The sequence below is a fragment of the Chenopodium album genome, chromosome 9 (genome assembly GCF_948465745.1).
Source record: "Chenopodium album chromosome 9, dcCheAlbu1.1, whole genome shotgun sequence".
NCBI classification, from domain to species: Eukaryota; Viridiplantae; Streptophyta; class Magnoliopsida; order Caryophyllales; family Amaranthaceae; genus Chenopodium; species Chenopodium album.
Genome location: NC_137842.1, coordinates 68,325,570 through 68,352,436, shown reverse-complemented (window position 1 = coordinate 68,352,436; position 26,867 = coordinate 68,325,570). Strand labels below are relative to the sequence as shown.

Genomic DNA, 26,867 nt, shown 5'->3' with positions numbered 1-26,867 from the left:
CAATTCTCTCCTATAAATAGCCCATGAATCCCCAAAAATTTTCCATACAAAAAGGTTATTCTTATTTTCTTTCTCCTTAGTTTTATTAATTTGTGTAATTATAATTATTGATTTATGGGTTTTGATTTTATTGTTTGAAATTAATTTAATTAGTATCAAATTGTATTTTGATGATTAAACTTTATAATTTCAGATTTCATAAGTGTCATAATTTTCAGATTTTGTAAATTTTATAACCTAGGGTTTTTAATTATTGAAAATCATGATTTTAGGGGTTTTATGAACAATTGATTTAGGGCTTTTATAGTAATGATGTTTTGAAATTTTGGTGATTATAACTAATGATTAATTTAACTTAATTCCAGATTATTTTGAACACTTAAATTCGGGTTTTAATTTTTAGATTTTCGTTCGTTAATATTAATCCCGTTTTAATCCCGATCAGGTTCTGAACTCATCCGATTTTGATGAAAAAGTAGTGTTTATTATGTTAATATTATTCTTGAGTTTGATTGATAAAATTATTGACTTGGAAATGACACGACCTGATAATATTAACATATGTATGATTTCCATATGTTAATATTATTGACTTGGAAATGACACGACCTGATCCGATTTTAATTCCGTTTAACTCATCCGAGAATGACCCGACTTGGAAATGACACGACCTGACTTTAACCCGCAAATTATTGACTTGCACCTGAGAATAACCCGACCTGCTTCTACACCGCTAATTATTGACTTGAACCGAACCCAAGAATTACCCTAACCCGTTTTAACCCATGAAAACCCGAAATAAACCCGACCTATTGTTCACCCGACCCGAATGTAACCCGACTTGTTATTAACCCGACCTAAACCCAACCCAACCCAATAAGAAATATGACCCGACGCGACCCGACTCAAGCATGACCCAACCCAAACCCAACCCGCATAGGTTATGGAATTAATATAAATTGACCCAACCCACTCTTACCCGATCCAAGTTAACCCGACCCACTCTTACCTGACCAAAATTCAACCCGTTTACCCAAATTGACAGCTCTAGCTACAACCCGCCAATCAATTTTAAGTTTAGAAAAGGGTAGATAATTTCGACAGTAAAAAACAGAGCATAAAGAGCAATACTTTGTCGTCAAACAGCTCAAGAGTAGAAGCAAACTTTGTCTAGAAAATTTTAACAGGTAATCAAGACCGTCAACAACCAGAAATCTCAGTTCAACAGCACACAAGCAGGTTTCTCGAATCCCAAAACATGAAATCAAACTCAGTTCTAGTTTCTGAATCAGTAATTTGGCTCATTGCCCTTAAGAGATGTTGTCATTCAGTGACATGGCAGCAAGCTGATCAGCAGGGTTGCTAGGCTGCTGCTGGGTAACATTCCTTAAGACTTCCATTGCTTCGGCAACCTTGGCCTTCAGCGCATCTGGAGACTCCAACAAATGCAGGACTTCAGTCTGATCCATCTCCAGCAACATCCCAGTCACTTTAGCTGCCATATCTGGCTCCAGCTGCTCCACCAATGGATACAGATTCTCTCCCAAGAGCTTAGATTGAACAAAAACAAAGATTAATCAGAAACTTCAATAAATAAAATTTTAAAACTATTGAAAAAGTGAAACAAAGTAGAGGTACAAGTCAAAATCATAAGAAAAGGAGGTATTAGCTGTCGCAGAAGACTTACAAGCCTCTGATGCTCAGGAGTAGCATTAGCAAGCAAAGTAGCCAATGTGCCGACAGGAACAGTTGGAGACATCGCAGATTCACGCATTTGCATGCCACCCATATCAAATTGGCCACCAGGAAGCACTCCTCCAGTGACACCAGGGATAGGAGCATCTGGCAGTGGACGAGCAGGGGGATAACGATGATAACGTCCCCTTGGCATCATCTAGTATGGAAGAAAATACAAGATCATAATAAGACTTTTTTTTTTGAACGGAAATCATAATAAGACTTAAGATTGAAGAGTCTTTAATAAGTTAATAAGAACAGTGAAAAGGTGGTAGACAAGTTTGCAAGTTAAAATTAATATCAAGTAGGTAGAAAGTACAAATACAAATAGACTACAGATCAAATGCAAATAAGACCTGCTGCTGCATCATAATGGGCTGCTGAGGTTGCTGGACTGGACCACCGCCTGCACGTCTGCCACCAGGGCGTGGACCCTGCTGCCCTTGCTGAACCATTGGCATAAAGAAATTTGGCACCGGAGCACCTCTCAAACCAGGCATCATTTGATGCTGGTATCCAAATGCAGGCTGATGGAGCAGTAGGAATTAAAAACAAAATTCATTAGAAAATAATTAATACTATAGTGATAAGTAGACAGGAAAATATCAATAAGTTTACAGCAATAAGAGTAACTAAACCAAAATATCAAATAAGAAGAAAAGAAAGAGCTTCAACATTCAAGTGACCTATGGTAAAGGCAGAAAATGCACATAAATTCACAATTCCAAAAAACAACAAACTAGAAGACACTAGAGTACTAGACCACCCCCGTACCCAAATTTAGAACCTGCTGGTGCAGAAAGCAGAACTGAATACGCTTTACTTGTTAACAGCATCCCATCAGGATAGGAATGAAACAAATACACAGCAAAGATTATCAAGCTAAATTATTATGGGAAGGCACAGTATAACCAAGCAACAGCACCAAATTTGGTCCAGAGGAGTCCCTCCATTATATACCTAGACGTGAAGGAACACCCCATATCACAGCCAAAGAATGTCCTCATTTGGCAAGAAAATACAAAATTTGCTCATATGAGCATAAATTTGTTACACTCGAATAAGTAAAAACCCATGTATAACTAGGATGCTTGGACTCGGCCATCCAACCCTCCATTCCGGTGGGATAGGATACAGAATCCAAGTTGGACCCGATATACGGTTATAATTTTTATAAAAGAAAACAAACAATGATCGTAAAACACAGTTGCACCATGAAACTACTAGGCATTCTTATAAATTATGTCCGAAAAGATGAATATACCCATTCCAAGGGATGCCAATAAGAGTTAATAATAAAATGTTTCAAATTTATCAAAAAACTAAGTGATTAATGCGATGGTAATATGGTACTGGATAAAAATCTTACTACAGGCCCATAGAAAGAAAAAACAAAGGTATGTAAGATTGTAAAGAGGATAAATTAGCAATCACCTGATGTGGAAGCATAGCAGGAGGTCCTTGCCCATAATACATCTGCTGCCCAAGCCCAGGACCACCAGGAGGATAGACTGATATTCTGGGACCAACAGATGGTGGCATAGCAACAGGGCGCATTTGAGAGAATTGGGCCTGTACAAAAATCAATGTGATATTGGTAAGATGAATAAAACTTCCACAGAATCAAAACTAAAATCGCTTATCTCTCTCTCTCTCTTTCTCTCTCTCTCTCTCAAAGATAGCAAGATACACTTAAACTTAACGCAAGCATAAGCCCTGCTTGCCTAGTCACACACACAAATACATAAAGGCACATGAATGGATAACAATGAAAAAACATAGAATCAGACAAAGAGGGGGAAGAGGTGGCTATCCCAACCATTCCAATGTGTAGAAGCATGGGTAGGCTAATTTGCTTAACCTTCTTAAACAAATACTTGTAATTCCCTCCTAACTAGTCTGAGGAGATAGAAAACGGATCACTCCAATTCTCTTCCCTCCCATTATATATCATCCCTATTTTTTTTTCTTTCCAACTTCGAGGGGGAAACACACACACACCAAAGTCTTGAGTCTGTGCCTCTACAGGGGGTCTGAAGAGAGTTTTAATAAAACATCAAGAAATTTGGAAATAAGTGAAGAGTTTTACTTGGTCGCCCTATAAAGTAAAATGAAAATTCGGTCCCCCATAAAATAATTTATAATTCTGCCCCAACATGCAAACACCAAGATCCATACCTGCAGCCTTGCTCTTCTGTCTTCCTTACGTTGTGCAAGGGCAACATAAAGAGGCTTGCTAACAAGCATCTTTCCATTCATCTCCAACAACTGACAAAAAAAACACAGGTGATAAATGGACCATTAAAACAATATTTACATCAAATAACACACATCGACAACTTACAGCTCGAGATGCCTCTTCAGCAGTCGAAAATGCAACAAAGCCTGATCCCTTGCTTACACCAGTAGGATCTCGCATTATCTGCATAAATATAGACCAAATACAAATGACTAAAATTAAACACGTAGAAATAAGAGCAAGTTTGACCAGACCTACTTAAGCTTCTATACATGATTTTAACAAGTAAATAAATGTTAACAAGGCATCTGAAGACTTTAGTGATGAAGTACACAAGTCACAGATGCACACAACTCACCTTGCATGAAGTAATTGTGCCATATGGAGCAAATGCTTCTTTGAGTTTGTCATCGTCAATGGTATCATCCAAATTTTTAATGTACAGGTTTTTTCCTTGATATTGGTCCACCACCTCTTTCATACTCTGCTCAAATTGATTTTTCAGCTCAGCTTCCCTTTCTGACTTTTTCTGGGCTTTACCAACATACCATTCCTTATCATCAACTGTCTGCCCATTAAGAGCCTCCACAGCAATGGCAGCATCATCTGCATTTTCAAAGTTGACAAACCCAAAGCATTTTGACTTTCCATCTGCATCACGCATCACAACAGCACTCGTAATTTTCCCATATTGACTAAAAATCTTATTCATGACATCATCTGAGGTTGCCTCTGCAAGATTTTTCACAAAAACATTAGTGAATTTGGCCTTGTCAACGGCATTTTCTCTTTCTTGCCTTCGCTGAAAAGGGCCCACATAGACTTGCTTGTCATTCAACAGCATGCCATTCAGCTTCTCTATGGCTTTTTGAGCCGACTCCTCAGTCTCATACTGCACAAAACCATGTCCTTTTGACTGCCCAGATGAATCAGTAGCAATCTTGCAAGACAGGATGGTCCCAAAAGTAGAAAAGGTATCATACAATGCTTTGTTGTCTATGGCCTTATCCAAATTCTGAGTAGGAAGAAAAATAAAGATAAGACAAAACCGAAATGAAGAAAGCTGGAAAGGTGAACAAATGAAAATAAAAAGACCCCTTGTATGATATAGAGGAACCATTACCTTGATAAAAATGTTTCCAGCCCCACTTTTACGGACACTAGGATCACGGTGAGAATACATTATCCTGATAGGCCTGTTGTTGAGAGGAGTGAAGTTCAGGACATCTATCGCTCTTGCAGCTGAAAAGAATATGCAACAATGGGAAGTTAAACACATTTTAAAGATAAATGCAAAATCTCCAATCAATTTGAAAATTCAAATTAATAAAAAATACTCATTCTAACAATCCAAACCAATAAACGTAAAATTGTTTCAAAACCTAAAATATTTAAAATCTCAATAGCTAAACCTATCTATAAAGATTGAAAGAGTGAATTTCACAAATCCACTAGATTATATTACACCATACAAAATTCTGAGCAATTAATACCAAACCTCAAGCATGTTAATTCAACTCTAAACAAGTCAATAGTTAAATAAAACCTGCAGAGTTCGAAAAAACCTGTAAAACATCGGTAAACACAAAAATAAAAATAAAAAAATATAGAAAAGATTAACATTAACAACAATAGCATCTAACTGTTTAAAATCAGAAAATTCATCGAGCTATCCTCAAATTATAAGCGAACCTTCTTTTCCTATATTCATACATCGAACAGCATAACCTTTAAGTGAAATTATACTTATTTCTTCCCATTGCTGAAATATTAATTAATAAGAAGTTAAAATAATTATAAAAATAAACCATTCCTCAGAATTCTCACATCAACAGAGCTACACCTAAAATTTGAACCTCTGACAAAGCAAACTACATTGAATGCCACAATATGTTTTCTGCACTATAAAAAAAAAGGTCTTGTTCTCCAAACGCCTAAGAGTTACCTTTCAAATACTTCTTTCAGTACTAAATAATGTTGACAGAAAGTCAAACTATATGCGACTTGGGCCAATCCATATCTATACCATGAACCACAATGCTACACTTCAACACGATGCCTAACATTTTCTCCTTTCCTCCTGAAATTCTAATTGCCACAAGCAAGGTCAATCCATGGTCACTGTCAATTAGTATGCACAACAGATGCTAATCCATTCTATCGACCATCATCAGCACCAAGGTTACTCACCCTACCACAATCCAGCCTTCTAAAGTGTAAAAATATTTTTGCCAGCCAATTCCACACAATTTACATGGATTTTCAATTCAATTGATTGACAAACTTTGAACAATTCTTGTGTGAATACAACAAATTCCTAAGAATCCTCAAGGCTACATGTAGAAGATCACCCTAGACCCCCTTACAATTATCCCCGTGTATAGACTTTCCTTGAAGAAAAACCACAATCGTGCTACACCACTAAAAGATGAAATTCACTTTTTTAAATTCAGGTCACCCAATTATTGAACTAATTAATGTCACTTCATATGCAAATCAGCTCACACAATTCTACCTCTAAAACAGAAACTTCAGTCAACAAGTTGCAGATTGTTCACAGTCAATGCCAGACGATTTTCCATCAAACTGACAGAACGAAAACCATATTCAACCCAATATAACTTATTCATAGTCAATGTGACCGAGCAATTCCAATCCAATTAACAGCTCAAACGCAATCCTTTCCCTTGAGTACTTGACATTAACCCCATCTAAGACCATTTCTAAATCGACATGCACTGATTCAAAAGGTCAAAACAACAATCCAACTCATCATCATCAAGCACACAAACACCAATCAATCAATAACTCTCTAAAATCTAACAACCCCATCAAAATCTAACAAAACTACAGTTCAAATTACACAAAATTCAACCAAAAATAAACAAATTTATCATCAAAAAAATTGGGAAAATAAACACATAAAAATTAAGAAAGCAACTAACCATCTTGTGGGTTAGCATAATTGACATAACCATAACCAAGTGATCGACGAGTTGCCAAATCCCTGCAAACCCTAACCGAAACCACCTGACCCAGTTGATTGAACACATCATACAGCTGTGAATCACTCACATTCACATCCAAATCACCCACATACAACGACGTCGTAACGAACTGTCCCGCAGCCGCCGCAGCAGCCCCACCAGCAGGAGCCGCCGCACCACCGCCTACTGCGGCCGCAGTAGCCGCCGGAGCCCCGCCATTCGCTTGAACCTGAGGTTGAGCCATTTTTTCTCACTCCTAAAAACCCTAAAACCTAAAATTTAGGAGAGAAGGACAAAAATAAATTAAGGGCTTTTTTCGTTTTTCAAAATTTTCAATTTTTTTCGGTTTTTTATATAAACCACTTCCCTCTCCTCTGATTATTCGGCAACAAATCAAACACAACAAAATAAATTTTTGTTTTTTTCAAGATTAACACGAAATTTTTTTAGGTTTTTTTTCTGGGTAATTTCTAATAACTTTTTTTTCGATTTTTTAAGATTAAGAGAGATAAAGAGAGGAGAGGGAAGGGTGGAAATGAGGGTAATTAGGGCGGAGTTCGCCGGAGATAGAGGATCGCGCCGCCGGAAACGACGGCGGCGACGACGGAAGAGAGAGAAAATAAGAAACTTTAAGAGAGAGAAAGTAAGCAACTGGTTTTAGAGAGAGAAAACTAAGGGTTTGTTTTCTTGAATAAATAGAGAGGAAGAAGATGTTTTTGACCGTAGGATTTGTTTGTGAGATGGGATTTGAGCCGTAGATTTTGAGGGTACGTGGGGTCCGGTGTTTTGCTGACGTGGTCACTTTTTTTTTTTTTTGAAGACTTCCAAGAAATTTTAAGTTTTTTTTTTTTTTTTTTTTTTGTTTGTTTAATTAGTTTTTTGGTAATGAGGTTTTGGAGTGTTTTGACAGTTGAAATTTGGGAATGTTGCCCATTGCTGACAAGCCATGGTGGCATGGAAATTTTTTTTTTGTAAAGGTCGGCAAGATGGATTGACCATTCTTCTACTTGATTTAAAATCAAATTAGGGGATGTTGAATTGTTAAAATGTACCAAGTAAAAAGTACTAATATATATGAACAAGGTAGATCATGGTGTAATATCTAAGTTTGTTTGCGTAAAATGCTTTATCAACTTATATTACGGAGTTACAAATCTTTCAAGTCATGAATCAATATAATCGCTTTCAAATATCGGTCTAGATGATTTAACCATGTACGTGATAGCTCACAGTTGGCGCTTTTATATGTGTTGGTGGCAAATCTTTGTATGATGAAGGAGCTCACGAGTAACTAAAGGAAATAAATTTCGAAAGAAGTTTATTAAGGACTACTTTAATTGCATGAGTGTAATTGTGTCAACAAGGTATCTTAACAAAACAAGTTTGAGTATAAGGATGTAAGTTTGTTTGCGTGAAATACTTTATCAACTGATATTAAGGAGTTACACACCTTTTAAGTCATGCTTTGAATCAATATAGTTGCTTTCGATTATCTGCCTAAATGATGTATCATGTATGTAACAACAGACTAACAATTGGCGATTTTATATGCATCAGTGGCAAATTTGTATGATAAAAGGGTTCGCAAGTAACTAGAGGAAATAAATCCCGAAAGAAGTGTGTTAAGAACTACTTGAGTTGCATGGGTGTCACATGTAATTTTGCTGATGTGAAATTTTAATATTCAATTGATAATAATAGGTAGAAAATCTTTTTAGTCACTCTTTTTCAACCATGTTGCTTTTTATAATTAAGCAAGTTCATTATCATCTAGGCACAAATTTCTCAAAGACAAATAATCCACTTGATATTAGGAGCACGCTAAATCACCATACTAAATAAAATAAGAGGACAATGCCTTGAGTTCATTAACAATATTATGCTACTTAGACTTTGTTGTTTACATGTTTAAAATGCACGAGTAATAAGGTGTTAACGAGACAAGCGTGCTCACAAATTATTCGTTACTTAACTCGATCAAAACTCAGTCCAAGCTCGACTTGAATTCAAGTTTGGTTCAAATTCAATGAACAAACAAAAAATGCTTAATAAAACTATGTTTAAATCATCTATGGAAGACCTAAATGTATACGATGCGTGATTTAATTTCAAAATGTGAGATGATACATAATTAATTAACATTTCAATTTCAAAAACGTACATGAAAAAGTACGAGGAATTATCTACCTATAAGAATTTGAGTCATGAATACTCTAATCACACGCGTTGGTATTAAATTATACTTTAGATGGTCATGATACAAAAATACTTATTCACCAGTCGTACCAACAAATGCAATATTGATTTGTTGGTATCAATATTATTTCATTATTAGGATTTAGACGGTACTATCTTGACATAATATACTTATATACTACCAACATTGTGTTATTAAAGTTGTTGATGACTTCAAAAAAGAAAAAAAAAAAGTTGTTGATGACTCAAATTAATAAAGGTAAAAAATTCCTCAAAAATACACTGTATTTAAATTATTTAAAATAAAAAAAAAATTATTTTACAAGTAAGCACAATCCCGAGTTAATAATGTACTGTAATAGAGATTCAACAATTATGCACTCGTAGTCGTTAACAAATTAAGTTTTAATCCGTAAAAATAACTAAACAAAGGGGAATAGATTAATGCAATATTAATTCATAAACACCCCCCAAAACCCCAAAAACACTGTCAGTTTGACAAATTTCACCATCAACCTTTCAACCATAAACCCATCTGATAAAAATGCTTATCCAGTCAATATGCCTAAGAAAACTGTGTGCTGCTACTCATACAACTGCAGCAATGGCTGCTGCAATCTCCCTTGCTCACTCCACCATCTTCCTTTCTAAACCTTCACTCTTTCTCTCCAGAAATCGTGTCGCCGCCTTCGCTTTCTCCACCTCTTCCGCCGTTTCTTCCGACAATCTTCGCACCAAGAAATGGCGGCAACCTGTAACGGCGGCATCTGCTGTTGAGCTCGGCGGCGTTAAGATTTCCAAAGAAGGTCAATTACCCACTTCTCAAAATTACTTCTTTTTTGAGTTCAATTGATCTTTTCTAATTTTGGGATTTTCTGTTTTTTATATTTTTTGGGTGGGGAATTGCTGTAATTTGAATTAGGGTATGACATCATGAGATATATTGAACTTGGGTAATTGGTAATCTGCTTTTTTGGTGTGTAATTTGGTTTATAATCCTTTATATATATATATTATATGGTGATTTATTGTGTTAATTTTTCATGGGGTTTTAGTCTTTTAGAAGGAAGTAATAATTGCTGAACAAATTACATGCAATTGAATTGTGGAGTACTCTATTGAAGAATTTGGTTGCTTTACATGGGAATGTAGTAAAGAATGGAACTACATGTATAGATGTTAATATACAAAAGAATGAAAGTGATTGTCATATGATTGAAGATTCAATTTTTCGTCATTTTTGTTGTTCTTACTGTTCTATTCGACGGGGATTCAGATGTGGTGCGCGATGATCCCACAAACAATGTCCCTGATACAATCTTCACAAAACTTGGGATGCAACTACATAGGAGGGATCAACATCCACTTGGCATATTGAAGAATGCAATATATGATTATTTTGATACGAATTATTCCAACAAATTTGAAAAGTTCGAAGATCTTTGTCCAATTGTTCCCGTGAAAGCGGTATGCCCTTAACCTTAATCCGTTCATTGGCAAGTTTTTTTTGCATGATTTGCCTTATTATACGCTTGCCTATGTTATTCATTATGTAGTCATGATTTCGTGTTTTGGTTCATGTGAAAGCGCTGTTGTTACACTCCATGCAAGGTTAAGCAGGGCTGTTTAGTGTAAAAGGCGGGTTATCTATATCCCTGTTCAAATGTGTATATGTGTTGATTTGAGCTCACTTTCCCCTAACCCCCCACCCCCTAAAAAAGTTACTTCATATTTGGATTAATTGCATGCAATGGAGCTTTGTCAGACTTAAACATGGGGAGGCTATGTTGTTATGAGGGCCAAGCTAGGCAGTATAAGTATACTGGAAAGTTAGGCTGTCAGTACCGGATCATTCTAAATGACTATGCACATTAAGGTTAAAGATGAGATAGCTATGAGCAAGATTACTAAAGCTGAGTTTTTGCTGTGGCGATTCATTGTTGTGCTGGTTTCTTTGCTTTATTCTGACTTCTCCATTTATTTATTTCCTTCTATAGCTTCGAGCTGCACACTATGCTTCTTTATAATGTTAGAATCTGTCCTTGCAGAATTTTGATGATGTCTTGGTTCCTGCTGATCATGTTAGCAGGAGTTATAATGATACGTACTATGTTGACTCCCAAACTGTTTTGAGGTGTCATACAAGTGCTCATCAAGCTGAAATATTGAGGAGTGGACACACTCATTTCCTTGTAACAGGAGATGTCTATCGCAGAGACTCTATTGACTCTACCCACTATCCAGTGTTCCATCAGGTTTCTTTTTTCTGTGGTCTTAAATTTACGGGTTTCCTACTGGCTTATTGAGTTACTTCACATATTTTTATGTACTATGGTAACAGATGGAAGGTGTTCGTGTATTTTCCCCAGAAGATTGGGAGTCATCTGGTCTGGATGCTACAACGTATACAGCTCAGGATTTAAAGACATGTCTGGAGGGGTTGGCACGCCACTTATTTGGTAAATATACACAAATTGTTATTTCATCACGAGTGTTATATTAAATCTAGTGAGATACATGCATGATGGGAGTAATCAAACTACATGTTGCAGCTTTGATTGGAATGTTATGTTAATGATGGACTTTTGAACGTTATATAACCCACTGAAGCTGCTAGGTGAATGATCTACAATTCCTTGTTATAATGTTCATAATTTACTTCTTCCATCTCTGCCTCCTAGACTATACAGGTTGCAGTTTATCATCACATTCATTTTTCTGAATTTCTCTATTATCCTTAGTTTCTTTGGGGGTTGATGTTTTAGAGGAACTACTTCTAGCTGTTCTGCTGATTCATCTTCTTTTTGTGCAGGTGCTGTTGAGATGCGGTGGGTTGATACTTATTTTCCGTTCACCAGTCCATCATTTGAACTTGAGATATTTTTCCAGGTATAGATAATTGTCCTTTTCATATATCTTTGATTTTAAAATACTTGTTCTTTGAGCCTGCAATTTAGTTCTGGAAACACTGCAATAGAGAGCCTTTTGCTGTAGATGCTGCTGCAAAGCTTGCAATGGTTGTATGCTCTTTTTCTATGGACCAATAGTCCTAGATGCAATAGGATGTTATCCAAACCCTAGAAAGTCTTACACTGCAACCGCTTTCTCCTATACCCTCCACCATGGATACAAATTTCAAATGCATGACCTGCTGTAGGAAATGCATTGATAATTACTTGAATTTCTTCTTTGTGTTTGACTGGTGGTATTTTGCTCTAATGAGTTTATGGATTCTATGTTATTGAATTTGCATCTGTTTTCGTGATTATTTTGGACAGGAAAAGTGGCTGGAAGTGTTGGGCTGTGGAGTAATGGAGCGAGAGATACTAAAGAGAAGTGGGAAAACAGAAAACTATGCTTGGGCTTTTGGATTGGGATTAGAGAGGCTAGCAATGGTCTTATTTGACATACCTGATATTCGACTTTTCTGGTCAAATGATGAGCGTTTTACTTCTCAGGTGTCACCAGATCCCCAGTGCATATTTTTTTCTCACTGTGAATTTCACTGTCAATGTTAAAGCTCTATCCTTTGTTCGTTTGTAATTTTGTTGTTCTGACTGGGTATAAATTGTACAGTTCACTAAAGGCCAGCTTGGTGTCAAGTTTAAGCCATTTTCAAAGGTAATGTAGCTGGAAAATTTGAAATTTATGTGTTTTTTTCAGTCAAAATATACTAGATGTGGCATATGCTGATGTAAATTTCATTTTTCTTGGTGAAAGAATTGTCATGGAAAATTGATGTGCATTTTAAAGCTGGTTCCTCACTGTTAAGGGAAAAGCAGAATAAATGTGTGAGAAAAAAATTGGCATATGCTTCAAAGCAGGTGTTTGGAAGCCTTGAGGTTAAGGCTTTGGAAATTAAACTCCTTGAAGTTATTTAAACAATTAAAGGGGAAAAAACCTTTCAGGATTCTACATAAAAGTCATTTCTGTAAAAATTAAGATTCATTTTGTTTTTTATGAGGCTTTAAAGAATGCTATGCTTTTTTTTTTTTCTTGCTTTGGTGTTTTCATTTTATTTTTCTCTAAGCAGTAAAATGGTGTGTATTATTATTATTGTTTCAAGGAACTGCTTTTTCTGCTGCCTGAACAGTAATAATTTTGTATCTGTAGTTCCCTCCTTGCTACAAAGACATGAGTTTTTGGATAAATGAGTCATTTACCGAGAACAACTTATGTGAAGTGGTCCGAGGCATTGCAGGAGATCTTGTGGAAGAGGTACATCCATCTCATATTTTCAAGATTTATTACCCCTTTCATTTTAGTTTCTACTGACTAGCTAGCATTTTTGCCCCTCTGCTGTAAAGATGGCTGGTTAACCCAATGTTTTATTGTCTATTTCATATAGTGGATTTATAATTTGGTAATTTTTGTTTCACCTTTGGGAATTCCCGGGAAATATTCTTTTTAGTTGATGTGTTTCTTTAGTCACAGTTGCCAATACATAACTTTAGCCATTGATATCTTTAATTATAAACCATTAAGAATTTTATATATTTGTTAGTCTAAAATTATGTATCAAGAAGATTTAACAAGATCCTATATGTATGTTTCTCTTTGTGTGTAAATCACAAAAGACAGTCAAAAGTGAGTGTGAAACTGTGAATAATGCAAAAAGTCAAAAAGTCAAAACTTCTCAACTAAAAAGAAATGGAGTAAGTAATTTATTGCTTGTTTGCTACAAGGTTGTATATTGTGTTAATGAATGAGTTTGTGTATTATATCCATGGATATTCCCATTTGGATGAACATGGTTATGAATCTTCATCAACATATTTTTTTTCTTCCTGAGTTTTCATAACCACTCTTTATTACCTCTGAAAATGGTAATAATTGATAATGAAAATTTTGGAATAAGTACACATGCTTGTGTTGAATATACAATGTACATTAGTCAAAACATTTGCAGAGGGCATGCATGATGTGTCATTATTCTCATTAAAATGTTTTCTACTACATATTAATCTGTTTCTATCATCTCAGAGGCTCAGTCTTTCTCTCTCTCTTTTTTTTTATTTATTTACTTTTGTGTGTAGGAAGGGGTAAAGCTCTTTTTGCTTATGAAATTAGGTTATGGTAATGTAATATTGATATGTTAAATTATTTTTTCTTTTCAGGTGCAATTGATTGATAATTTTACCAATAAGAAAGGCATGACTAGTCACTGTTATCGAATTGCTTATCGATCTATGGAGCGTTCTCTTACAGATGAAGAGATAAATGACTTACAGGTATATCTTATATCTTGTTGTATCTTTGACGATGTCTTTTTTTATTAAATGGAATGACTTCCTAGATTTCCCTTTTTTTCTCGTGATATTTGGTTGTTGGGAAATTATAGTATGATTGTTGCACTACCAAATCTAAGCCTTCAGGACCATACTTAAACATTAAGCTGTAGATAGAGGAGTTTAGATGTGCTAAGTTGAATACCTCTCAAAGAGTGAATATCTCCTTTGTCACATGATCGGCTTCTTTGATGACGAAATCCTTAGATCTCAATTCCCTCATAATTCATGAAGTTGTATTACAAAGACACCTAAGGGATGTTACTCATATACAACGGGAGGGTTAAGGACAAAAAACTTATGCTGTCAAGCTAATGTAACAATCTATCTAAAAAATAGAACTCTGAATTCGACAGTTCGCTTCCACTTGCTAATCAAGTACGCTCGTATTTTATCTATGCAGTCAAAAGTGAGAGAGGTGGTGCAAGATAAGTTGAAGGTTGTTTTAAGATAAGAATGTGGCGCCAAGATCTATGGCTTGTGATTTCTGCCTTGTAAATTTCTTCATTCGGTATAATCTATATATGAAATAAGTTCTTTTTGCTTAAGAGAATTCATTGGTAGCTTTCAGCTTATTAATTTTTGTGGTTTTACACATGCATGAGAACCCTTAGGATCAATTCTAAATTGAGTAGTAGATAATGTTGTACCAGTATTCTACATGGTAATGATTTTGGAATTCTGCTGCTGCTGAACAGAACCTATCAGTATTCTACACGACTACAGCAATACTGTTTCCTTTGCTATTTGTAGATGTCTGCTGTTTTTGAACCTGAATATTATGCATTGTAATACATGGAGTGGCTAACCTTTTCCTTTTTCTTGTTTTATGTCATAAATGGTGCAAAGACTACAGAGTAATTTGTTTCTTTCGTTCTTTAGGTTTCTGTTGAGTAGCTTACTGATCCTTATTTGAATTTCATACATCATGTTAATATGCCAGTGGTTTGAGTAGGCAGGCATCATTCTGGGTAATATATGATATCTGTTGAATCAGTAAAATTGAAAACAAAAGATAATCTGGGCATTGAGTTTTACTCCACGGTCCGGGAAGAAGGAGGGTATTGTCGAGATAGAAACCCCTAATACTTCCATTTTTTTTCCTTCTGTTTTTAGGTGTAGTTTTTGTCACGTGGCCTTATTCACTTATCTATCTTACAGCCACCACTAGGCAAATAAAAGTGCTTGATGGGAATCCAAAGTGATGGAGCTTGCAAGTTCTGGGGAAGTAGGTGTAGGGGCCTCCATTATTATTTGAAGTTCTGCCAAATTAGCTGAGAGAAGAGGTAGGAAAAGCATCTTAAATTTTATCTTTGCTGGATTGTTTTTTCCTCTCTGAAAAAGTCAATTTTTTGCTTCTAAACAAATGATCATCAATTTTCTTGATCGTTAACTAATTTTAGATTTTGAACACGAATGCCAATCTGATAATGTTTATTCTAGAAACCAAAGTGGAGAAACAAAGTTTAGGGCAAAAAGAAACCAGAGGAGATATGAAGAGAAATTTAACTGTTGGCGATAAACCTTAAATCATTTATCAATGCAGTTGAATCAGAATTTGATGAGCCACCTTCTTCTATAGGTTATTGTGTCATTTCCTTCAACTTCTTCGCTCTCATTCTCCTCTCTTTAGCCTCTTCTCCCACCCATAATATCTCTCAGTGCTTCTTCTATAGCTTCATTCTGAATGAGGTCCTCTATCGAAGGTGTCCTAGTCTCTTTTTTTTAGCTCCAAAAGGCACACCAGTCTTCAAAATGAGTCACCAATTTTTCGTTATAAAATTGCTCAGCATAAATAGGCCACGTGACCATTGGCTCACTAGCTGAGATCCCTTCGAGTGTTGAATTTCATTGACTGCGAGTCACAAATGCTCTTATGGCTTCATGCTCCAAGATCAATACCTGTGGAACCATTTTCTTATTATTAGGCCTTTCCATTCTATCTTTTGTTCAAGTCCTGGTGGCATAACTTTTCACCGTTTCCATTTTCACCATTTCTCAGTTACCAGATGCATAGGGCTTTAGATGGTTGAATTTTAGCATCAAATTTCTGTGAATGTGTTAAGTGGCCTGTGTTTGCAGAAAACTAGAAGTATGCTCATGCTCATTAAGAGTTGGAAAAGTGTAAGCATGTAAAAACTGTTATCTTGAATATTGCATGGCCTAAAAATACAAAGAGTACAGAGAAGAAGGTAAAAGAATCTAAAGACAGGATGAAAATTTAAACTTTATTCTTTCTGTTGTCTGGAGTCTTGAGGTGATAATCTCTTAGCTCATTTATCAATGCACTTAAGTCTGAGTATGATGAGCCGCCTTCTTCGACAGACTTCCGTGCCATTTCCTTCAACTTCTTTGCTCTGGTTCTCCTCTCTTCTGCCTCTTTTCCCACCATGATTTCTGTCAATGCTTTCTCTATAGCTTCCTGCTTGATGAGATATTCTAGTGAAGGTGTCCTACTCCACTTCTTAGCTCCAACAGAGACGCCAGTCTTTAAAACACGAGTCACCAATTTTTCATTATAGAATTGCTCAGCGAAAATAGGCCAAGTAACCATTGGCACGCCAGCTGAGATCCCTTCTACTGTTGAATTCCATCCACAGTGAGTTACAAAACCTCCAATGGCTTCATGCTCCAAAATTAACACCTGGGGGGCCCACCCCTTTATAAGTAAGCCTTTCCCTGCTATCCGTTGCTCGAATCCTGCTGGCAACCACTCTTCACTTTTTCCGTTATCATTTCTCACGACCCATATGAATTTTTGTCCTGAGGCTTCTACAGCCATTGCAATCTCATGCAGTTGAGGAGCTATGAGGCTTGCTGTGCTTCCGAAACAGATGTAAATAACTGAATCAGGCTTCTTTGAGTTAAGCCATTTCAAGCATTCATGTTCATCGATTGAAGCCTGCTTGCCTCTCTGAACCTTATCCTCTATGCTTCTATTGCTCAGTGAAACAGGGCCTATATTCCATGCCCTTCTTCCCAATTCTATTCTGAAAAAGTCTGCATAGTCTGGTTCCAATTCATAAAAGCTGTTAACAATCACCCCATAACTCTTGAGCTCTGATTCCTTGTAATTAGCTGTCCTCCTTTTGTATTCTGAATCCTCACTGCTCCTCAACTCCTCTGAGATCTGCAATCTTGTCATCTGTATCGCATGGGGAAAATAGGGAATAACAAATGTTTCTTCGTCAGAGGACACATTGTTAAAGGGCTCATGTAGCCTAATAACTTCTTGAGCACAGAGGGAAAAGGAGGAAGTCCCGTGGAAGACTAGCCTCGGGATGTTAAACCTAGCTGCAATGTCAGTTGTCCATGTGAAGAACATGTCAGACACAAGGCAGTTGGGTCGGACTTTCTCCAAGTACTGCTCGAGTTGCTCACTTAGCATCTCTGTAGCTTTGAAGAAGTTGCTCATTAATTCAGAACCTAATACTTGCTCCAAGTTTTCCATCCCTTCAGGTAGGCCAGCTTCCTGAGCCGGAAACCTGAAGGCTTCAATGTTAACAGTTGGGGCTTCGATTTCCTTTCTGCTTCCTATGGCCTTGGTGAAGGCGGCAACATTGAGAGGGGTGGTGATAATGGTTGCCTTCACACCATCACGAGCCGCAAAGAGTCTTGCTATATCAAGGGTAGGAATCATATGGCCGTGTGCCATGAATGGGAAGAGAACTACGTGAAGCTCTTCAGGTTCAGAACCCATTTTGCCCTCCGATTTGGTATATAATCTCTGGAATAAATGACAGTTGAGAGATGATAGAATGAGAATGAACTTGATGGTTCGTGTTTATCGGTATATATGATGGCTCATGTTGGCTAAAAGAGTTGTAATTAACTCTTTAACTAGGAAAGACTAGTCAAAGTTGACAGTTTAGACGTGCCAATGAGTTTATTGTATGCCTACATAATCGATTATGTCATCCCATTTATTTTACTAACGTTATTACTTTGTATTATACAATCCTACATTAAATAATTGGGAAAATTGACTGGTTTTCTTTTAATTTTTTACTACGGTATATAATGATTTTTTTCCCCAAAATAAAGAAAGAGAAGTTGGAAGAGTTTTCGCTTCTGCATTCGTTGGCAGTAGACTTGGTATTGAACATTGCACGTATTCTGTATTGTTTCTCTCACTAATGATATTAAACTTATCATTTTTTTTTTTTTTTTTTTTTTTTTTTTTTTTTTTTTTTTTTTTTGTGACCTACGTAGTACTAGTTTTCGGCTAACTTCTTATATTGTTGATGGAGGAATTTTATATTGTGAGGTGACCTTATTTATTATTTTGGGTGATCTAATATATTTCGCATTTGTAAGACTTATAATCTAGTAATAATTCTTAGGGGTTTTTATAGAGGTAAGAAAAAGTCATAAGGAAGCACTCCTCATGAGGAAAAATAATTTTTAAACTAAATGGTACAACCTTAAATCCTATATTTACGACTTGAACAACATCTACTGTGAGAAGTTTAAGGTTAAGATAGCAGAAGTGAAAATCACCAAAGGATGTGTTAATTTGAGTTGCTAAAACAGTACTCGTAGTAGTTAGTAGCTATTTGCTGAAGTCTATACTATAATGGCCTGTGTTTTTAGAAACATGCATGATTCGCAACTATAGCAAGTGTGTAAGCTCGTAACTTCATAAGAGTACAAAATGCTAGCATATAAGGATTTTTATCTAGAAAAAAACATTGTCGTCAATGGCCAAGAGTTAGAAAAGGATTACAGTAGAGAGGGATTTACGATACATAGTTGCTAATTTTGCTGTCGGAGGTGATAACCTCTTAACTCAGCTAGCAATGCACGTATATCAGAATATGATGAACCGCCTTCTTCAACAGCCTGCCTTGCCATTTCCTTCAACTTCTTTGTTTTGATTCTCCTTTCTTCTGACTTGTTTCCCTCCATGATTTCTCTTAACGCTGCCTCTATAACTTCCCGCTTTATGATGTTCTCTAATGAAGGTGTCCTATCCCACTTCTTAACTCCAACTGAGACACCGGTCTTCAAAATCCGAGTCACTAATAATTCATTGTAGAATTGCTCAGCGAAAACAGGCCATGTAACCATCGGCACACCAGCTGAGATCCCTTCTAGTATAGAGTTCCACCCACAGTGAGTCACAAATGCTCCTATGGCTTCGTGCTCCAAGATTACCACCTGCGGTGCCCATCCCCTTATTATTAGACCTTTCCCTTCCATCCGTTGCTCGAATCCTTCAGGTAGCCACTCTTCATTCTTTCCATCACCACCATTCCTTACAACCCAGATAAAATCCTTTCCTGATGCTTCTAGAGCCATTGCGATCTCTTGCAGCTGAGGGGCTATGAAGACTGATGTGCTTCCAAAACAGAGGTAAATCACCGAATCAGGCTTCTTTGAGCTTAGCCATTTCATGCACTCGTGCTCATCTATAGACGCCTGCTTCCCTCTCTGAGCCTTAACTTCAGCGCGTCTGTTGCTCATTGAAACAGGACCTATACTCCACGCCCTCCTCCCCAATTCTTTTCTGAAATAGTCTGCATAAACCGCTTCCAACTCATAAAAGCTGTTAACAATCACTCCATAACTCCTGGCCTCTGATTCCTTGATCCTGGCCATTCTCCGTTTAAATTCTGATCCCTCGCTTTTCCAAAAATCTTCTGAGATTTGCAATCTTGTCATCTGTACCTTATGGGGGAGGCAAGGAAGAACGAATGGTTCATCGTCAGAGTACACGTTCTTATAAGGCTCATGTACCCGAATAATTTCTTGAGCGCAAAGGGCGAAGTAGCTAATCCCATGGAAGACTAGCCTAGGGATATCGAACTTTGCTGCACTATCAGTTGCCCATGGGAAGAACATGTCAGCCACAAGGCAGTTGGGTCGAACCTTTTCTAAGTACTCCTCGAGCTGCTCGCTTAGCATCTCTGTACCTTTGAAGAACTTCTGGATCATCCCTACCCCTAATGATAAATCTGGGCTCTCGTATCCATCAGGCAACCCAACTTCTTTTGTAGGAAATTTAAATACTTCTATGTTAATAACCGGATCCCCGATTTTTTCACTTTCTTCATTGGCCTTGGTGAAGGTGGCCTTGTTGAGAGGGGTGGTGATAATGGTTGCCTTCACATTGTCGTGAGCGGAAAAGAGCCTTGCTATATCAAGGGTCGGAATCATGTGGCCTTGACCCATGAATGGGAAGAACACAACATGAAGCTCTTGAGGTTCATGAACATTCATGTTGATCTTTGTTTGAAATGTGTGAAAATATTAGTGGGAAAGTATGTTAGAATGATGTTAGATTACACATTACTGTATGTTTTATTATATGCGTTATGCGGTGTATATTTATGATTCATTATTTATCGGCTGAATGGATGCTAGATCTTTAGTTTCGGAACTTTATTAGGAAGTTTGTTACGTGGCATATACTTTTTCTTTCTTTTTATTTTTTTTATTTTTTATTTATTTATTTATTTATTTTTTTAGGAGAATTACGTAGCATATACTTATATATTATATATATGGATGATAATGATATTAAAAAAAATCAAATGTAATTATAGAGGAGTACATGTCTTTTTATTGACTGAGTTTGCCAAAGTCTTGTCTCTTCATTTATTGAGGATTTGACGGTGCAGAATTTGGTTTTGATTAGTGTATACTGTATATTGTGAAATTTGGACTCGTGTGACAATCAAAATCTTATAATTGGTGCAAGACTAGTCATCTTCACTCTTAAAGTTGGGTTGTGAAATCGACCAAATTCCAAAAATTCGTATATCTTATCAAAAAGATATTGGCCTTGTTTGGTAAATGGCTGTTGGTTGGTTCACTTGGCTTGTTTGACCAGCTGGAATGTTTGGCTGTTTATAATAGCTTTTGAAATTGACTGTTTAAGCTGGCTGTTTATAAAAGTGTTTGGTAAATTAATTGTTGGTTGTTGGCTGTTTATTAGATAATTTGTGGGCCAACAAGCCAAAAGCCAACAAAAAAGCTACTCAAAGCAGTTTTTTCATTTTGGCTTGAAAGCCGGCTTTTTCGCTGACTATAAAGCCAATTACCAAACACATTTTTTGGATGTTTGACCACCTAAAAAAGCCAAAAGCCAAAAGATAACCAAAAAGCCATTAAAAAGCCAATTACCAAACATGGCCATATGCTTTTCAAATAACACAAATTGTGGCAAGTCTTTACTTTTATGTCTTTGATAATTTGATTCTACTCTTTGTAGGCTATTATTAGCTTTTGGATTTTTCTTGATTTTCTAAGGAGTTACATTTTCTTGGTATTGGTCTATTGGGTACCCAAATGATATAAAATAAAATAAAATAAAAAATACTCCGTAAATTTTTAATTTAACGAAAATTAAATGGGTTTTGATAGTTTGCATATCAAAGAAACAGGAGCAAAAGAGTATATATTGGCCTATTGGGGAGCTAGGGAGGAAAATGAATTGTAAAATGTAGCTTTAAGGGTTATGTATAAGAAATTTGTAAGAGCTAAGCATTAAAAAAATATCAAACATGATTGTGTAAGAATTATATCTAATGCTTATACATAAAACATAATCGCGCTATTTATTGAAAGCTCCTAAGATGAAAATGCAGCTTTGATTTTAGGTGGATAAACCTCTCAACTCATCTATTAATGCACTTAAGTCTGAATATGAAGATCCACCTTCCTGCAAAGCCTCCCATGCCATCTTCTTGTACTTTTTTGCTCTGCATCTCCTTTCCTCGGCTGCATCTCCCACCATGATTTCTTGCAAAGCTTTTGCTATGGCTTTTTGAGGTATAACATCTTCTATAGAAGGCGTTGTAGTGTACTTCTTAGCTCCAACAGGGACTCCAATCTTCAAAACCTGAGTTATCAACTTTTCATTGTAGAATTGCTCAGCAAACATAGGCCATGTAACCATTGGCAGACCTGCTGAGATCCCTTCAAGTGTTGAGTTCCACCCACAATGTGTTACAAAAGCTCCTATGGCTTCATGCTCCAATATTAGCACCTGAGGTGCCCAGCCTCTTATAATCAGACCTTTACCTGACATTTTCTCCTCGAATCCTCCAAGATCATCCTCGTTTCTAACAACCCAAATGAATTCCTGTCCTGAGGCTTCTAGAGCCATTGCAACCTCGTGCAGCTGAGGAGGAATAAGATGTATAGTGCTTCCAAAACAGATGTAAATCACGGAATCAGGCTTCCTTGAGTTTAGCCATTTCAAACATTCGTGTTCACCTATTGAAGCCTGTTTACCTCTGTTAGACTTTTGCTCAATGCTTCTGTTGTACAGTGAGACAGGACCTATATGCCATGCCCTCCTTCCTAAATCTTTCCTGAAATAATCTGCATAATCCGGCTCCAACTCATAAAAGCTGTTAACAATCACTCCGAAACAATTAAGTTCTGATTCCTTGACTGCATTGTTCCGCCTTTTGTATTCTGTATTGCCACCATTTTTCCATAAATCTGCTGATAGCTGCAATCTTGTCATATGTATTTCATGGGGGAGGTAAGGAAGAAGAAATGGTTCGTCATTAGATGTGACTTTCATGTAAGGTTCGTAAAGCCTAACAACTTCTAAAGCACAAAGGGAAAAGTAGCTAGTCCCATGAAAGACAAGTCGAGGGATGTTGAACTTGGCTGCAGAATCAGTAGCCCAAGTGAAGAACATATCAGCCACAAGGCAGTTAGGTCGAGTCTTTTCCAAGAACTGCTCGAGCTGCTCTCTTAGCATCGCAGCAGCCTTAAAGAACTTGTCCATCTCTCCAGGACCTAGAGCTTGCTCTAGATTTTCACATCCTTCAGGCAGGCCTGCTTCTTGAGCCGGGAACCTGAACACCTCGATATCAATCAATGGGGCTCCGGACTTGTTTCCCTTTTCAACGGCTGTAGTAAAGGTGTACGCGTTGAGAGGGGTGGTGATGATGGTTGCCTTGACACCTCGCACAGCAAAGAGCCTAGCGATGTCGAGGGTGGGGATCATGTGGCCATGGGCTAAGAATGGGAAGAAAACTGCATGGAGCTGTTGAGGTTTAGCACCCATATTGATGATAAAATAATTGAGAGAAAAATCTAGTCTAGTTAGAATTTTATAAGATTGATATACAATATTATATTGCGTTAGTATATATACTATGGAATTTATGAATGTGATCTAGAATTGGTTGGAGCACCCTGGAAATGGGGGAAGCAAATTTGAAGTCGGCTAATTATCAATTACGTCAATTCTTCAAGTTAAGAAACGTATTCGGTAAAATCAAGTGTTATTAGATTGATAGACAATGATATGTTGTGTGCGTATGTATATACGTACTGTGAAATACGGAGTATATGAATGTGATCTAGATTCTAGAATTGCTTGGAGCTTGCTCGAAATAAGGGAAGCAAATTTGAAAATTGCTGGTCATCCATTACGTCAGTTTAAGAAGGCAGCTGTATCCGCTTCAATAGTCTCACAATAATATCTATGGAGTAGCTAGGTACTTAGCTTATGTTCTCTTCTAAGTTTAAAAAAGTACAGTATTTAGTAAAAATAAGCACTTCTAAATTTAAAGAACAAATATAATACTACCTCCGATTCTTACTGCTCGCAATAAAGGGATATTATTTAGGAGATATAAAATATTCCTTTGTTGCGAGTAATAAGAACCGGAGGTAGTAATAAACTATTATAATTATTATTTTTGTTTAAAAGGGTAAAAAGCTAGATTAAGGATGTATGAATGAGTTAAGTTAAAGTTATTTCAGACCATAGAGATGATAAGAGTTAAAAGTTTATCCTTTAAGATTTTTTTTCCTTTTTTTTTTTGGTTGTGTGTAAAACGGTCTATGACGTTAGGCAGTGTCTTTGGGCTTGGGGAACTAGAGAAATATCAGTGAAACGGTGGAAGTTACTAGGGAAGATGTTCTGGTGGAGGTTTGTGTTAAGCACATGCACAGTATAACCTATGTCCAAGAACATGACAAATTGAATTGGGAGCAATGTTATGCACAATATATTTTATTTGAGAGGCAACATATGTACTTATGTAAACATAAGCACCTATGGTTTTACCGTTGGCTAGAATCAAATTAATCTATGCTAATTTTATATTTTAATCCTGTATAGAGACACATAAATAGCTTTATCATCTTCTTACAACAAATTTATAAGCTTAGTCGTTGCTAATATTTTGGACATCTTAAAGTAATATACGTGACTATTATTAGGGAGCACAATAGTTACTAGCATAGTTGTAAATAAACTAAAATTTGACGTATGCGGTATGGAGGTCCACAAGTTGCGTATCCATTCGGAAGACAATCTTCAATCTTCTTGTGGCTGAAGGTTCAAGCATTTATGAGACATTTGTAGAAAGTTGGTATGAACAAGACAGTAGAATACAAGTATATTCATAGCATATATTTTATCAGACCCCTTGTTGTATTAGAAAGCGACAAGTAAAAGAGTGATATATTTTTTTTTCTTTGTAAAAAATGGTTCTGATAATATCTTACAAGAAAATTTAGGAGTCTGAAGATGTTAAGAACTATACTGATTAACTAAATTAATCATGCATTTAAGCATGATAATGCCTTAATTCATTGATAAATGCACCTAAATTCGAATATGATGAACCGTCTTCTTCAACAGCCTTTAGTGCCAACTCCTTCAGCTCCTTTGCCCTGTATCTCCTCTGTTGCGCCTCATCTCCCTCCATTATGTCTCTCAAAGCCTTCTCTATCGCGTCCTGATTAACCAAATCATCGATGTAAGGATCCCAACGACATTTCTTAGCTCCAATAGGGATCCCGGTCTTTAATACCTCGGTCACTAATTTTTCGTTGTAGAATTGCTCAGCGAAACCAGGCCATGTAATCATAGGCACACCGGCAGTGATGCCTTCTAGGATCGAGTTCCACCCACAATGAGTCACGAATGCTCCTACGGCTTCATGCTCTAAGATGAGCAGCTGTGGTGCCCAACCTTTTAGTATTAGGCCTTTGCCTTCCATCCTTTGTTTATATCCTGGTGGGCTGGTGGCAGCCACTCTTCACTCTTTATGTCCTCATCATTCTTTACAAACCAAAGAAATTTTTGTTCAGAAGCTTCTAAAGCTACTGCAATGTTATGCAACTGAGGTATTGAAAATTGAGTCATGCTTCCGAAACACATGTATATGACTGAATCCTGTTGCTTAGAGTTGAGCCATTGTAAGCACTCGTGTTCATCTATCGAAACTTGATTATTTCCTCTTCGCGCTGCTTTGTCCTCAATGCTCCTATTGCAGAGCGAAGCAGGGCCAATATGCCATGCCCTCCTTCCTAATTCCTTACTGAAGTAGTCTGCATAATCAGGTTCCAACTCGTAAAAGCTGTTAACAATTACACCAAAACTCTTGAGTTCTGATTCTTTGATCAAATCAAATTCGGTTTTGGCATCACTTTGCTCCTCTTCCCTTAAATCCTCTTGAATTTGCAATTTTGCAATCTTTATCTCATGGGGTAGAGAAGGAAGGATGAATGGTTCTTCATCAGACGAAACGTTCAAATAAGGCTTATGTAGCCTAACAACTTCCTGAACACAAAGAGCAAAGTAGCAAGTCCCATGGAACACCACTCTAGGGACACCGAACTTTGCTGCACATTCAGTAGTCCATGGTAAGAACATATCAGACACTAGACAGCTTGGTCGAACATTCTCCAAGTATTGTTCGAGCTGCACCTCTAGCATCTTGACTGCCTTCATGAAGTTCGAGACCATGCCTATTGGTATGGCTTGAGTTACGTTCTCACACCCTTCAGGCAAACCACATTGTGTTGTTGGGAATTCGAAGAGCTCAACATGAATCATAGGTGATCCGACTTGTTTGCTCTTTATAATGGCTTTGGTGAAGATTGATAGGTTATGAGGTGTGGTGATGATGGTTGCCTTGACACCTCGAGCTGCAAAGAGGTTCGCGATATCTATGGTGGGGTTCATGTGACCATATGCCATGAATGGGAAGAAAACTACATGGAGTTGTTGAGGTTCATCGTTAGCCATTTTTTATGAGAAAATCAAAAAATAGATCAGGTAAACTAAATGGTTAAATTGCTAGATAGCCTAGATTTCAATAATGGTTTCAGTAGTATAGGCAAGAAGCATAATCTTTTATGTAACATATCAATATATCATGTTCTTGTATTACTTTGAGTCTAGAATAAATTAATAAGTGGTCAGCAATTAATGGAGTATTATTATTGGGAAAGCTACACATGGCTTGTATTGAAAACATCAATAACATATCTATATAAATGTTATTGCCTTCTAATTGGTTCTGTGATTAAAAAACAAGAAACTTTTTACGTGGGTTTTGGCAAGAAAGGGACATTGTCTTAGTGAAGTATTGGACTATTGGTGTAGACAACCAGTACAACGACACATGAAATTTGTTTATGTTAATATCCGAG

The 26,867-nt window shown here is 36.8% G+C and overlaps 5 protein-coding genes and 1 pseudogene across 5 annotated transcripts; 1 reads left to right on the top strand and 5 right to left on the bottom strand.

Moving 5' to 3' along the window:
• Positions 1-1,154: 1,154 nt before the first annotated feature.
• On the bottom strand, positions 1,155-7,614 carry LOC145558965 (polyadenylate-binding protein 2-like). Its single transcript, XM_081620342.1, has 9 exons — positions 6,922-7,614; positions 5,100-5,218; positions 4,335-4,991; positions 4,082-4,159; positions 3,916-4,005; positions 3,172-3,309; positions 2,094-2,264; positions 1,688-1,894; positions 1,155-1,550 (listed from the first exon to the last, which is right to left on the bottom strand). The coding sequence occupies exons 1-9, from the start codon at positions 7,205-7,207 to the stop codon at positions 1,311-1,313; spliced, it is 1,986 nt and encodes a 661-aa protein (XP_081476468.1). The 5' UTR covers positions 7,208-7,614; the 3' UTR covers positions 1,155-1,310.
• Positions 7,615-9,655: 2,041 nt separating this feature from the next.
• LOC145558964 (phenylalanine--tRNA ligase, chloroplastic/mitochondrial-like) lies at positions 9,656-15,267 on the top strand. The gene is made up of 10 exons (XM_081620341.1): positions 9,656-9,965; positions 10,436-10,626; positions 11,208-11,414; positions 11,501-11,618; positions 11,972-12,048; positions 12,438-12,617; positions 12,736-12,780; positions 13,273-13,377; positions 14,277-14,390; positions 14,851-15,267. Exons 1-10 carry the CDS (start codon positions 9,704-9,706, stop codon positions 14,899-14,901), a joined length of 1,350 nt encoding a protein of 449 aa, XP_081476467.1. The 5' UTR covers positions 9,656-9,703; the 3' UTR covers positions 14,902-15,267.
• Positions 15,268-16,572: 1,305 nt separating this feature from the next.
• Positions 16,573-18,245, bottom strand: LOC145558962 (scopoletin glucosyltransferase-like). Its single transcript, XM_081620339.1, has one exon. It carries the CDS (start codon positions 18,145-18,147, stop codon positions 16,669-16,671), a length of 1,479 nt encoding a protein of 492 aa, XP_081476465.1. The 5' UTR covers positions 18,148-18,245; the 3' UTR covers positions 16,573-16,668.
• Positions 18,246-18,835: 590 nt separating this feature from the next.
• On the bottom strand, positions 18,836-20,669 carry LOC145558963 (scopoletin glucosyltransferase-like). The gene has a single exon (XM_081620340.1). It carries the CDS (start codon positions 20,667-20,669, stop codon positions 19,203-19,205), a length of 1,467 nt encoding a protein of 488 aa, XP_081476466.1. The 3' UTR covers positions 18,836-19,202.
• Positions 20,670-21,885: 1,216 nt separating this feature from the next.
• On the bottom strand, positions 21,886-23,583 carry LOC145560326 (scopoletin glucosyltransferase-like). Its single transcript, XM_081621581.1, has one exon. It carries the CDS (start codon positions 23,476-23,478, stop codon positions 22,048-22,050), a length of 1,431 nt encoding a protein of 476 aa, XP_081477707.1. The 5' UTR covers positions 23,479-23,583; the 3' UTR covers positions 21,886-22,047.
• A 1,125-nt stretch (positions 23,584-24,708) lies between these two features.
• Positions 24,709-26,718, bottom strand: LOC145560325 (scopoletin glucosyltransferase-like; annotated as a pseudogene).
• Between the last annotated feature and the right edge of the window lie 149 nt (positions 26,719-26,867).